Source organism: Pelmatolapia mariae, linkage group LG23 (assembly GCF_036321145.2).
Source record: "Pelmatolapia mariae isolate MD_Pm_ZW linkage group LG23, Pm_UMD_F_2, whole genome shotgun sequence".
Taxonomy (NCBI): domain Eukaryota; kingdom Metazoa; phylum Chordata; class Actinopteri; order Cichliformes; family Cichlidae; genus Pelmatolapia; species Pelmatolapia mariae.
This window is the reverse complement of record NC_086246.1, coordinates 37,093,361-37,105,937: the sequence shown is the minus strand read 5'-3', so window position 1 is coordinate 37,105,937 and position 12,577 is coordinate 37,093,361. Positions and strand designations below refer to the sequence as shown.

Sequence of the window (12,577 nt, the reverse complement as noted above, 5' to 3'; positions counted from 1 at the left end):
CATTCTGTGTCAGAAAGGACGATAATCCAGAAACAGATTAAAACACTGTTAGCCAATGAGTGCGCGGGTCAGAGCCCTGTGTCGCTCGTCACATTCATCTTGCCTGTGGGCAAAGTAAACGTGTTTCGCAATGAGTCGTCATCAGTGCAATCCAAACAATCAATAATCTCTCACCGTTACAAGATTTTTAGGTTTGACACTTTTATTCATGATGTGCTTTGTGTATGCTTTTGTAGACAGTTAAAAAAATGAATGTGATCAATATATACATGTATAAAATTCTTTAGTGTACTGTAGCATTTTAACTGCAGATAACAACACATTACTTTTTTTATTTTGATGACTTTTTCATGATGATTAAATAAATCTATATTTTTTATGACTGCTTCCTGTCATGACGTTTTTCGTGAGGGCCACCATGAGATTGAATGTCCTCTATGTTTCTTGGTGTTTGGACCTCACCCGTTTTTTTGTGCGTGTAGTAGATTTTTTTTTACATTGCTTTAATGCAACGTGTTTGTCTCCACACAAATAAATATTAAGAGTCAGTATTTTTTTGGGGCACTTGACACGTGTAAGAGTTGGAGTCAAATCTGTTGCTTTGTATGTACTGCCAAAGATAAAGCCTACATTTCGTTCTTACATACAGAACTGTATTGTTTTATCCTGAGTGCTGGGAACACCCAGGCCAGGCATTCATCGGGCAATCAACACCACACACTTGACCTTTGTGTAGTGCATGTGCAAGAGCACGCAGGCATTGCTCAGTCATCACGAATAAAAGTCCTGAATCTCAGAAAGAATCACTGTGGCCATAACTAAGCAAATACGAGATGCTTGACTTCTTCCATCAACAAAACTAACAAAAGTTTTTCCTCATGAGCTGAGATTGATTAACATTGTAGGGACATTCCTACACACACCGGTGAACAGTGGGGCATTTCATTTATTTTTGGGTCATGCATGACCTGTGAACAAATAAATACTCCAGCTTTGCTGTAGCTGAAGTACTCCCATTGTGAGTAAGTGTTGGTTTTAGAGAAATTTCCCCCAAACTGCTTCAAAGTGGCATCAGCCTCCTCCGCTAACTCTCTGCAACAAAGAGAAGAAGTGTATTCCCAAAAGCCCGATTCTTTAAAAGAGCATCATTCACTTGAACACTTTAAGACGTTTTTAAGTATCTGCAGAAAAATCGTTTCCATTGGTGGATGAACTGCTTCTAATATAACACACATCTCTCATTCTACACATGCATGTAAAATGCACCCATGCAGAGTACAAAGAATAAAACTCTACGCACACATCTTTGGGCCATACACGGTGGTGAGTGAAACGAGTGAATGAAACTGCACAAAATGTTGGTGCTCTTCAGAAGACCAGATCAGCACTAGCAGATGTGTAATCTGTAAAAATGCAGATATGCTGTGGAACGTTCTCAGTGGAAACCTTTAAATGTACTCAAATATTGTTTACATGCATTATTTCCAGTGACAGTCAATTTAATCCACTGAAAGACTTGGGACTTTTTCCACTATCCATGAGAGTTTCTCTCTGCAGTAACTCCCTTTGATCGTGCCCGTCTATTCTCACATCTGCTTTTAAACTTGTGTTCTTTCCTCTCTGACCTTGGATGTGCTCCTTCGCTGTGTTTACGCTGGTCATCCGTAAGAGTAGTTAATCCATGAAACGCATTGTTTAGAAGCCCTCTAAGATGCTTTGCAGATACATCTGCATTCTGTTAAAGTGATTGGTCATTTCTTAGATAAAGCAGATGGACAGTTCCAGGGGGAAGACCCCTGCCATGTTATCTGAGGTGTGGGAGGAAGGGATGAGGGGAGGGAGGACCCGGAGGAGGAGAGAAACATGAGAAAACTCCCTGACACAGACCGTAACAGAGGGACAGCCTGGTTACGAGGCAGAAATGGGACTGGAGTGGGACCAAGTCGGTCTCTTAGGTGACATTAAAAGTATCTGTAAACAAGCGCTGCATGGCTGTGACGATCCTTAAATCTACGGAAACTCCTGCAAACAAGACGTCCTGGTTCAGAAAGACGCTCCGAGGCATGTTTACTGCTCAGCAGAATCAGTTATGATAATGAAGCGTGACAGCGCCCACAAACCATCTAAAACCAGTCTGATTCTGCAGCTTCCATGTAGCCCAGAGGCTTGGAACAAACTCCTGGGAGAAATTATTCATACAAATTTACCCCTTTAGTACTCACTGAAATATTACCTGTTCAAAGCAGCTCTCTGGTGGCAGATATTGCCCTGTGGGCCGCCTGCTTTATAGCGCATGTTAAATGGATTCAGGTGAGGTTTTAAAACAAGCGTGACTGTAATTTCAAGTGGTTTCTATAATTTGCTTTTGCTTTCTCTGACCTCAGAATGAGACGCAAAGCGAGAGCCACGGGGTATCACATCGCTACCAACACAGCACATTTTTCAGATTTAGATTGTTATCTCTCTATCAGATGATAATTCAGTCTAAGATCAACAAGCCAAGCAAACAGCAACATGTCTTATCTTGTCTAATTTCACTGCAGAGTATCAGTATTGTTAAAGGAGAAGTGCCAGCAGTTGTGCTCGTAAACATCGCGTCTCTGTCTTTACGCTGCGTTTAGATGCAGGAGAGTTTTACATTTTTCCACATGAGGAGGCTGACCTCACCGCTCGTGGCGTAAACGCTCAGATTAGAAAAACAACCTCTGACCTTGCCCATTGTTGCCATGGTTCCTCAGCCTCCCTCGCCCAGTGTTTGAAGAGGGAGGAAGGGGAGATATGAAGCGCAAACGCAGATGCCTCACCACAACAGGTGGTGTTGATTTAAGGGAGTTCTGCCTTTCCATGCGCTGGAACCGAACCCAATACATGACAAAGGCAGATCAAAGGCTGTTTCACTGTGCCGTGCGAAAATCCTTGTCAAACCGTTGGGCTTCCTCCCATGAGTGCTGTTTCTCTCTCTCTCTCTGCTGTGCATATTTTCCCTCCGCTCTCTCACTCCTTCTGAAAAGAGAACCACTCACAGATGCTGCGGCGACAGTAAGAACACAAACTGTCACTTCCTTTAACAGCTCTTTGCAGATTTATTATAACAGGAGTTACCACTGTGCTGCTAATAGTTTGCCTCTTGCTCTGCCTCTGTGCACTCGAGAGACCTCAGAGTGCAGAAAGGGGCAGATGTAAAGAGAAAGTCACAGAGGAGTATGATTACACCCGTGAGGGGAAAACGTGATATTCTACGTGAACGTATACAAATTCTCTGAGGGTACCGCAATGTAGTATTTGGCTGTGTGCCACATCTCAGCTCCCTGAGGCTCTTATAAGATCCACAACATGTCAGATCCAATTGCCAGCTACCAAGTGCATGCACACTCATAACCAGTGACTTCAAAACACATTAAAACACATCAGCAGAAACACACTCCTCTGTACTCACATAGAGTCCTGTGTGCCTGTCTCCAAAGAAGGGGAATGCAACCGAGATCTCCAGGAGCCCGGAGCCGCCGTCATCCTGAGCAATGGTCTGGGAGTCCCCCTTGTCCCGGCCAAAGGGGTAGAAGTCCTCCAGGGGCACAGCGGGTTCCACGCCAGGCAGCAGGGTCAGGAAGAAGAGGGTGCAGAAGCAGGGCAGCAGGGCTTCCAGCACCAGCACCATGGCATCAGCCAACCAAGGATGGAGCTGACAGCAGGCACAGCAGAGGAAAGGGAGGAGCGCGTACACCTGAGGCAACAAGAGCAGAGCAGAACAAGACAAGACCGCACGTTCTCCCTCTGAATCCTCCTCTGACTGCTCTCTGGTTCTCCTCACTTGTCCTTCAGTGGTGAACTGGGCTTCTTGTGTGAGACAGGGGAATACTGCAGATTCCTTGCATTCTGCTTTCTGCTGGGCACTGCATGAGCTACACTCTGTCTCACTGAAATGAAACGAGGGAAAGGAATGAAAGAGGGGGAGCAACCTGATTCAGCTGAGATTTTTTTTTTTTTTAAACAATCCAGTGATTTGGTCCCTGATGGTCAGCTTAGAAATATCCTCAATAAAAGCTCTATTCTGCTTGCCAAAGGAGTTCTTTCAGCTTTGGCCCCACCTCCCCCACAGGGATTCACTACCTTGCATAATTAGCTCCTTCCAGCCAATAGCTAGAAAGAGGCCGGTAACTGGATAAGCACTGGGCGGATCTATGGTAATCAAAGGGCTGCTTTAAAGAAACTCTGACAGGATTTTCCCCTTTCAGTGAAACTCCTGCTATGTGACACAGTGAGAAGACGTGTGTGAACTGTTGGGGAAATAAGTGTGAATTTAAATGGAAGAAAATGGAAATGGGTTACTGGTGTTTAAGATACTCAAAGTTAGAATGAAAACATGTTACTGCAATGGTTCAGGGCTGTGGATGATTACAGGATAAGTGGCAGTGAACTTTTAAAGGATCATGAGGAGTGTGCACCTATCTTTGACAGAACTCTATGGCAACAGCGACAGGAGGTCATTCTCTCACACAGGAAACACTAAATTCACAAATGCTGTAAGGGTGCAAAACTCACACGTGGTGAAAGAGCATACACTATTGTGAAACCAAACTTTATAACTGCACTTTAGTTTATTGAAAATAATCAAAACTTCTACACCATTAATACTGATTAAGTCAAAAACCACACATGATAACATTCATTTGTTTAGTCTTTTTGACATCCTAAGAAAAAATCATTTAAAATCTGCAAATGACTATTCTAAATATTTGGATCTGCACTCATATATATTCTTACTGGGATTCACATGATCAATATGACAAATGAGTTTTCAAAAATAAAAAAATCTAGGGAAAAGAAGAAAGTATGAACCAAGAAAACCTTAAAAAAATGACACAGCATGAACAGACTTAGAAACGCCAACTGCGGTGAGTCAGAGGAAATCCTTAAAACAATTTGGCACATCCAGTTCACTTAAAAACAAAACGCTCTTTGTTTGTTGTTGTTGAGTTTTCCTTTGGATTAATGTAATCCTGTGTGCACATGTGCGGGGTGTGAGCGAATGCAGGAGTGGGTTTCTCTGTATGGAGATGTAGGTTGAAACGTAACGCTGTTGGGAAGCAGCCAACGGAGGCAGAGGAGCACGCTCTCACTCACTACATGCTGGGCTGAAGCATCTGATTGAAATAGGCCTGTCGTCTTCTCGTCTCCTGATCGAGCTGCTCTTTGAGCGCCAGCACCTGCAAGAAAACCAGATAAAATTTAAAAAAACAAAACAATATCTGTTATCACACAGAAAACATTCACAGGTAGATTTAAAATACCTGTTCTTCGAGGCCTCTCACCCTCTGTCGATGTGCCTTCTCCCTGCTCTCCAAAGCCTGCTCTGCCTGAAGCTGATTGTCTCTCAGACGCTCCGTCTCCATATCCAACTCCTGGTGGTGGCGTGCTGTCACCTCCAGGAGGCGGTGTGCGTGAGCATGCTCTGACTGGGAGATGTGAGCCTGAGGACAATTCAGATAACATTATGAGACTGAAAACACAGAGAGAAAAGGTCAAATTTGTGTTTTTTGTGTGCTTTTAGTGTCTCCTGGTGGGGTTCTCTGATCACAAATTGTTTTTACAAACACATTATTTGGAAGGCAGCTGTCTTAACTTCTGCATTTTCTGATTTACACATTTCTTTTGTTGTGTCTTTATAGGCTGCTGTCACATCCACTGACATTTTGGCTTCTTTATGGAAGACACCGTCTCTCTCTCTCTCTCTCTCTCTCTGCCACACCTGAATGCCACAGCTGTACAACATCTGGATCCTGTTCCAGAAACCACAAACTTAGAGTTTAACTCCTGAACTTTGAGATGGGAAAGTCTTCTCTCGGGTCCAGAAAGGCTTAACTGAGTTAGCCCAGTCAACTCTGTATGTATGTACATGAGTATGTACATCGTAGGTCATAACAAGACTGACCCACCAGTGGAAAATGGATGGTATTTATCTCAGAAACATCATCTTAGAGTCGTTTTAATTAGGTTAGTCAGCTGAGTCATTATTTAAGCACTTAAAATTACTTTTTGTTTAATGATAAAAAACAGAATACTACCAAATTTTGCATTTGACTTTGAAATCCTCGAGCCTGACAGCGACAAAATGCAACTGAAGATAAAAATAGGAGTCAAACAGAACCTGCCTCCTGACCTTATCTATAATGTTAGTTTGGTGAATTGTACTCTGTATGTTGCATTATCTACGCATGTGCTTAAATCACAGTGAACATGCTCAGGGGATATCTTAAACTCAGCTTTGTTAAACCTGCTTTCTGGAACAAGCTCTGGTCTTTGGGCATAATTTGTTTGAATCCACCGCATTCCCTGGTGTTGATTCATAACACTTAAATGTCTGTCTACCCTTTATTAATGTAAGAAATAAAATAAAATGAATCTGTGCCCTTCTTCTTAAGAACAGGTCTCTTTGGATTGATCCAAAGGTGTCATGTCTCTGTCATGATTATGCGATGACGCTGTAATTTTACTTTTCAATTTGCTAAATGTCTTTATGATATTTGCTTTGAAACTGTTTGCTGGTACTGCTTGCCCTTCAATCCTTTTACAATGAAAATGTTTTTTGTTTAGTGCCTGTGTTTCATAAAAGATGTTCGGTTATATCAGAGTCTGTGGGAAAAGGACCTTTGACTCCCTCACTCTGCGACCCCCGTAACTAAGTTTTCTGATGAGTTTATGGACTCTAGTTTCAGGTCATACTAAGTAAAACATGAAGTCCATTTTGTAAATTATAGTTGTTTTTAGAGCCAGAAAGAAAGATTATCCCGGGTGTGTGTGGTGTGTGGTTTCAAAGTCAGATCCAACCCTTGCTCATTGCATTGAGTTGACTACACTAACCAATCAATCTTTCATACTGTCTCTAGCAGCGATGGAGTGCTCAGAAATGACTCAGTGTCAATTAAATTCAGTATCTTGAAGCGATGACAGGTGAAATGATTTTTTCCGTTTATTTTGAGTTTTTAACGTCATCATTACGAACACTAGAAAACTTTAGATTGTCTGTGATAGATGAAGGAAACAGGATGCTATGAGAAACAACATAGCCATTAAAAATGATGAAAATATAACCATAATTTCAATTGCTGGAACAGCTGGATTGTTTGAGGGTTACATATAGATCCTATAAAACAGTTTGTGCTGCCAGTGCAGTCCCTGCTCGTCCTCTGCTGTAATCCTGGAGCTTCTCACCTGCAAAGTCTGCACCTCATTCTGTTTTCCAGCCAGCTGCTGCTCCAGGCTGCTCACCCTCTGCTCCAGCTCCTCTCGTGCTCTGGCGACAGACGCTGCCTCCTCCTCCTTCCTCAACCTCTCCATCTCCACCTGACAACAGCATGAGGGTGACATAACGTGAACGACTTTACCATGATCGTTCTGCACCCGTGTGCCTTCCTGTAATCGGTGTAGCAGAAGCCGAGCACAGAGCCTCTCGGTTCCCACAGTCCACCTCCGTATTTCCCTCAGTTTGGGATGACTTTCTACAGAAAACAGAAAGCTCAGGAAATAATAACACTAAACTACAGAATAATAAAGGCAGTGTTCAGTATTTTTATGTGTCTTATATGTCTTCACTTGGTCCAGGAGCCTTCTGACCAACACTAAACGTGGATTACTTCAGACCTGGCTGCTGTCATACAAAGGCTTCCAGCAGTTGTAGAATTTGCAGTCTTTAATTACATTTAAAGCCAATTGTGGTTTGGCTTCCTCATATATTACAGATATTTTACCTCATATTCAGCAAAAATATCTTTTAGGTCCACTGACCAAAAGCAGAGTAATACTTTAGGGCCCGGGTTTAAAAAAAAAAGTTAAGATCATGGCTTTAATGCCTCGTTTCAGGTTTTGCTTTTTAGTAACTCGGATTCATTCTCAGTATTTGTCACTACTGTTCTTATTTTTTTTTTTTTTTACTTTTATGTTGATTTATGACATAAAAGCCCAAAATAATGAATAATCCTCTTTCATGCTTATTTATAACTACAGCATCAGTGTTTTCCCCTGTGTTTGTTAAGGCTGGCAGCTTTATAATAGTAGGTTATGTGTGCCACATGAAGAGGTTTATCTTCTTCACAGAAGTAAAACATTTTTTAACAATCAGTGTATTCTAACACATCTCGTGTATACCATGTCTTGATCGACTGACCTTAATATTCCAGTAACCCCACACATATATTTACATGTGCTGCTGTGATATTTTTAATTGTAAACACTATAAATCTGTCAATTTACTTTTCTTACAACTTTTCATAGTTTTCACAGGAACCGGTCCACTGGTGTGACGAGGATAATGGGGATTTTGTGTAAAATATATTTGCGTATTCGTAAAGTTTCCGTGCATCACGGCTAACAGAACTACAGAAACATTAAGAGATATTAAAAAGTGCATTTTTTTTTGTTCATTTGACAACCAGAGCAACCAGAGCTCGGACAAACTTGCTGCTTATTTGGAAAACTGTTTGTTGCCCAGATACCCAAATACTATCTCCCTGGTACTGGTCTCTGTTTGGATAAACAGTTGGTAGCTTTCAGAGGCGGGTGTAGTTTCAGGCAATACATCCCTTCTACAGTGGAACAGTATGGCATAAAGATCAGGTGGAAATATGATGGATTTGGATAAAATTACTTAGATTCCATAAATAATGACATTAGATTATTTTAGAACATCTCTCATAAATAAAGGAAACTACACTGATATGAGAAACACAATCTTTAAAAAAAAAAAATACTTTACTCAGCCATGTTAGCTCCTAAAGTAAAGCTTTTGCCCTTCAGGGTTTAATAAGAAGTACAACAACTAAAGATTATGGATGTTTCTCCTGTTTTGCATTTTTGGTGATCCCTTGTTTAAATAATAAAGTTTATTTGTATAGCACTTACCAAAATGTATTAGTTTTTAATGCTAATTAAAACCTTTACAGTCTTTGTGCTAAGCTAATTTCCTGGTTACAGGTTTTATTTTTACACACTGACACAACAGCCACACAGAATCTCGCCGAGCTTTCTGAATTTTGGAAAGAAAGCTGATAAGTGTAACAGTGTTTGAAAGCACTGTGCAGCAGGCCAACCAGCTCACCTTCTCCAGTGCCTTTCTAAGTGCAGATTTGTCTTTACCAAAGCGTGTCACCACCTTCTCGATCTCAGCTCTCTCACTCTGGAGCTTTTGCAAGAAGCTCTGGAGATTGGCGACCTTTTCTTGGAGTTCTTTCTTCTCTCTGTGCAGCTCCTGGGAGGTTTGAAGCTCAGCCTCCTGCTGTTGCTTCAGGCTCTGGGACACAGTTAATCAACCACACATCAAAACAGTGTCTTGACCTTTGTACCTGTATTTGCTTACACTTCCACCAGTGTGACTCACCTCCTTTAGTGTTCTGTTATGTTTCTCTAGCTCAGAAATGTTAAAGTTTGAGTTTTCTTGGACTCTTTGAAGGTTCTGGTTCTGCTCTGTGAGCGTGTGGTTCAGCCTCTTACTTTCTGAAATGGCGTCACGTGTTTTATCCAGACGTTCCTATGGACACACGCACATCGACAAAAACACAATACAATGGATCACTTTTTTCTTCACGGAAGGACCCTTCTTGTCCAGTAAAGCATTTAAACATGGTCAAGATGACCTGCTGAAGGTCAAACTGAGCAACAAAGTGTAAAAGAATGATGATTTGAGTGAGTCTGAATGTTGTTGGTGTTTGACAGGTGGTCTAAGTATTTCAGAAACTAATGAGCTCCTGGGATTTTCCCACATAACCATCTCTAAGATTTACAGAAAATGGTCTGTAAAAGAGAAAATATCCAGTGAGCAGCAGTTCTCTGGGAGAAAATGACTTGTTGATGTCAAAGGTCAAAGCAGAATGGCCAGACTGCTAATAAGAGTGCAAAAGTAACTCAAATAACCCCTCTTGATACACTTTGGTCGCCTTACTAAACATATTCATTTGCACCTTTCAAATCTAAATCAGTGTTTTTGAAAACCTTTTGTGCCCAAGTTACACCAAAGACAAGCCAAACAATTCAAGGCACAGATGTATTCATTTCTGTGCAAATTAGCCTCTAGATCATGTGTCATATCCATCAGTTTCTGTTTGGTTTTTGTGAAAGCCCATTTGTAAAATGTTTTTGCAAGAATACTCCACTAGCTTACATCTTGCCTTCATCTCCATATCAGACACAATCAGAGTCCAACCAACAGTCTTGTTGCCTCTGGTTCAGATCCAGCTCTCTTTTGAAGTTTCTCTAAGAAGGGACATTTGGTTTCCAGGTGCTTCTTTCACTTGTGGCACCATGTTAGCAAATATTAGCAAATATTAGGACATTTACTCCGACAAATGGCTGTTGAAATCCCCTGTTTGGTTGAAGTCATGACACTTTTACTCTTTCCTTTATTGGGTACGCAGACGGAAGATTTTTTAGCCAAATGAGTGAATGCAGAGTATTGATAGATTATCAACAATTCATTTATTTTAGCGCAGTTGGACATTGCGAAAATAATATATGAGTGTCACAAAAGTCCAATCGAATCGAAAGATCAACTTAATTTCACTTTTTAATTTCACATTTAACCCAATTTCAGTCTTGATTGCTACGGACCATTTAGAATCTTTTAGACCTCTAATCAACGGATAAAATGCTCGGTGGGATAGATGAAGCGCCTAATTTACTGCTCAGATTTTGACGAGTTTGAATGAAACCACAGCAGAGTAAATAAAAAATATGCCAGAGCTGATAAGGCCAGCTAAAACATGGGAGTTGTTCTCCTGCTGGATGGAGGGTTCAGGTGAGAGACTGTACCTGCAGCAGCCTTCGGTCCTGCTCGCTGGCAGTCAGAGCCCTCTGCAGCTGCGTTATCTGCTCCTGCAGGGCTCCCGTGTTGCTCCTGCTGTCACTGAGGGTGTTTGACAGTTTGTGAATCTGCTCTCTCAGCTGACTCTCATGCTGTTCAGCTTGAGCCAATGACGTGGCCAGTCTCTCCTCACTAAACCTCAGCGCCGCGCACCGGTCTTCACTCTCACCCAGTTTTCTCCTCATGTCCGTCAGCCTCTCCTGTAATGCTCCTGCCTCAGCATCCAGCTCTGCCACTCTCAGCTGGGCCCTCTGCAGCTCGCCTTCGAGAGCACGTTGAGAAAGCTCCAGACTTCTCACCCTGCCTTCTGCTGCCTCCAGAGACTCCTTCAGTTTCCGCTGTTCTGAATTTGAACAAGTTTCTAACTGTTGAACAACCTCCAACTTGTCCTGTAGAGGGAGAAGAGCAGGATTTCCTCAGCCTCAAAGAAGATGCTGTCAACATTTCTCTCAACAATATTTTGCTTTTTACGTACATGAAGTGCTCTGGATTCAGCCTGAGCAGCTTGCAGACTAGCCCTGAGTTGAGCTAGCTCCTCTTCAAGGCTTTTCTTCTCTCTTTCTGCGCGATGTGCTGCTTCTTCCTGCAGGGAAAGCGAAGTGTGTGCCTGGTTCAATCGTTCTTCCACGTCTCGTTTTCCTGAAAGAATATATGTATCTGTTATATATGTAAAACATATTGCTTGCTTAGGCAAATAACTACTGCTAGTTTGTATATGAGTGAAGAGTTCAGTGGGTTTTTACCCTCCTCTAATTGCTTCAGAGACTTTTGTAGTTGTAGTAGTTGGGAGGATGATTTATCCTGACTGTCTTTAAGTTCAGTCACATGCTGAGTTAGACTGACTACCTGAGCCTTGGCTTCATCCTGAAGAAAGCAAAGCCATTATTTAAGTGAAAAAAAAAACATGACTATAATATCAGAGTTTGAATCATTGAACTTATAATCAGTTATTCGGATTTTTAAATATACCCTGTCTCTTTGAGCATCTGTGAGTTCCTGCTGGAATTCCCGCAGGGCTGTATTGACTGATTCCAAGTCTAGCTCTTTGTCTTCACCATAGGACACGGAGATCAGAGATCCATTGGCCACACTCTCTCCTCCTGACCAGACACCACACTCATCGATTCAGCTTTTCAGAGAGAAACATGGCACCATGATGCCCTATTGTAAGACCCAACTATACCTTTTGAATAGAAGTGGCTTCTCCAAGGGGAAGGAAACCGTCTTCGTGACCCTGGTTTGTCTGAAAGCCTCATGTGGTTGATGCCAACAGTGCGGCGCAGAGCTGCATACAGCCCCGCCAGCTTGAGCTCCAGGTCCCTGCATTTGGCATCGCTCACTTCCAGCTGCTCCTCCACGCTCTGGGCCTTGTTTTTAGCAACACCAACCTGCATGGAGAGTTCTTTGATTTGCGCCCTGGCATCTTCCAGTGCTGCCTCCAGCTGGGTGGTGGTTTCTCTGTGCCTCTGGTCACTCTGCCGCTGAAAAGTTTCTTTTTCCTGCAGCAGCTCTCGGTTCTGATGCTCCGCGGACTCCAGCTCCATCACACGACGCTGTAAACCTGCGACCTGTGCAAACACGAAGAAAAAAATCAGCAAAACTAAATATGGTCCATCACGTGTTAATTATATAAAGTAGAATATGTTTAGCAGTGTTCATGTGATAAATGCGATAAATGCGATAAACCAATAACAGAATTTGTAATCTATTATAATTTGAGGACACAGC

General features: G+C 42.2%; 2 protein-coding genes across 2 annotated transcripts in view; both read right to left on the bottom strand.

Moving 5' to 3' along the window:
- Nucleotides 1-3,939, bottom strand: part of sned1 (sushi, nidogen and EGF-like domains 1) — a 33,361-nt gene extending 29,422 nt beyond the window's left edge. Inside the window, exon 1 of the mRNA XM_063466379.1 lies at nt 3,437-3,939. Within this exon, the coding sequence (XP_063322449.1) occupies nt 3,437-3,655 (219 nt within the window). The 5' untranslated portion in view covers nt 3,656-3,939. The remainder of the gene's footprint in view (nt 1-3,436) is intronic.
- Nucleotides 3,940-4,628: 689 nt separating this feature from the next.
- crocc2 (ciliary rootlet coiled-coil, rootletin family member 2) overlaps nt 4,629-12,577 on the bottom strand; it is a 42,726-nt gene continuing 34,777 nt past the window's right edge. The window contains exons 27-36 of the mRNA XM_063467311.1: nt 12,033-12,410; nt 11,819-11,898; nt 11,593-11,713; nt 11,325-11,488; nt 10,798-11,238; nt 9,371-9,520; nt 9,092-9,283; nt 7,210-7,341; nt 5,289-5,468; nt 4,629-5,204 (exon numbers count right to left, since the gene is read on the bottom strand). Coding sequence (XP_063323381.1) covers nt 5,121-5,204; nt 5,289-5,468; nt 7,210-7,341; nt 9,092-9,283; nt 9,371-9,520; nt 10,798-11,238; nt 11,325-11,488; nt 11,593-11,713; nt 11,819-11,898; nt 12,033-12,410 — 1,922 coding nt within the window. The 3' untranslated portion in view covers nt 4,629-5,120. The remainder of the gene's footprint in view (nt 5,205-5,288; nt 5,469-7,209; nt 7,342-9,091; nt 9,284-9,370; nt 9,521-10,797; nt 11,239-11,324; nt 11,489-11,592; nt 11,714-11,818; nt 11,899-12,032; nt 12,411-12,577) is intronic.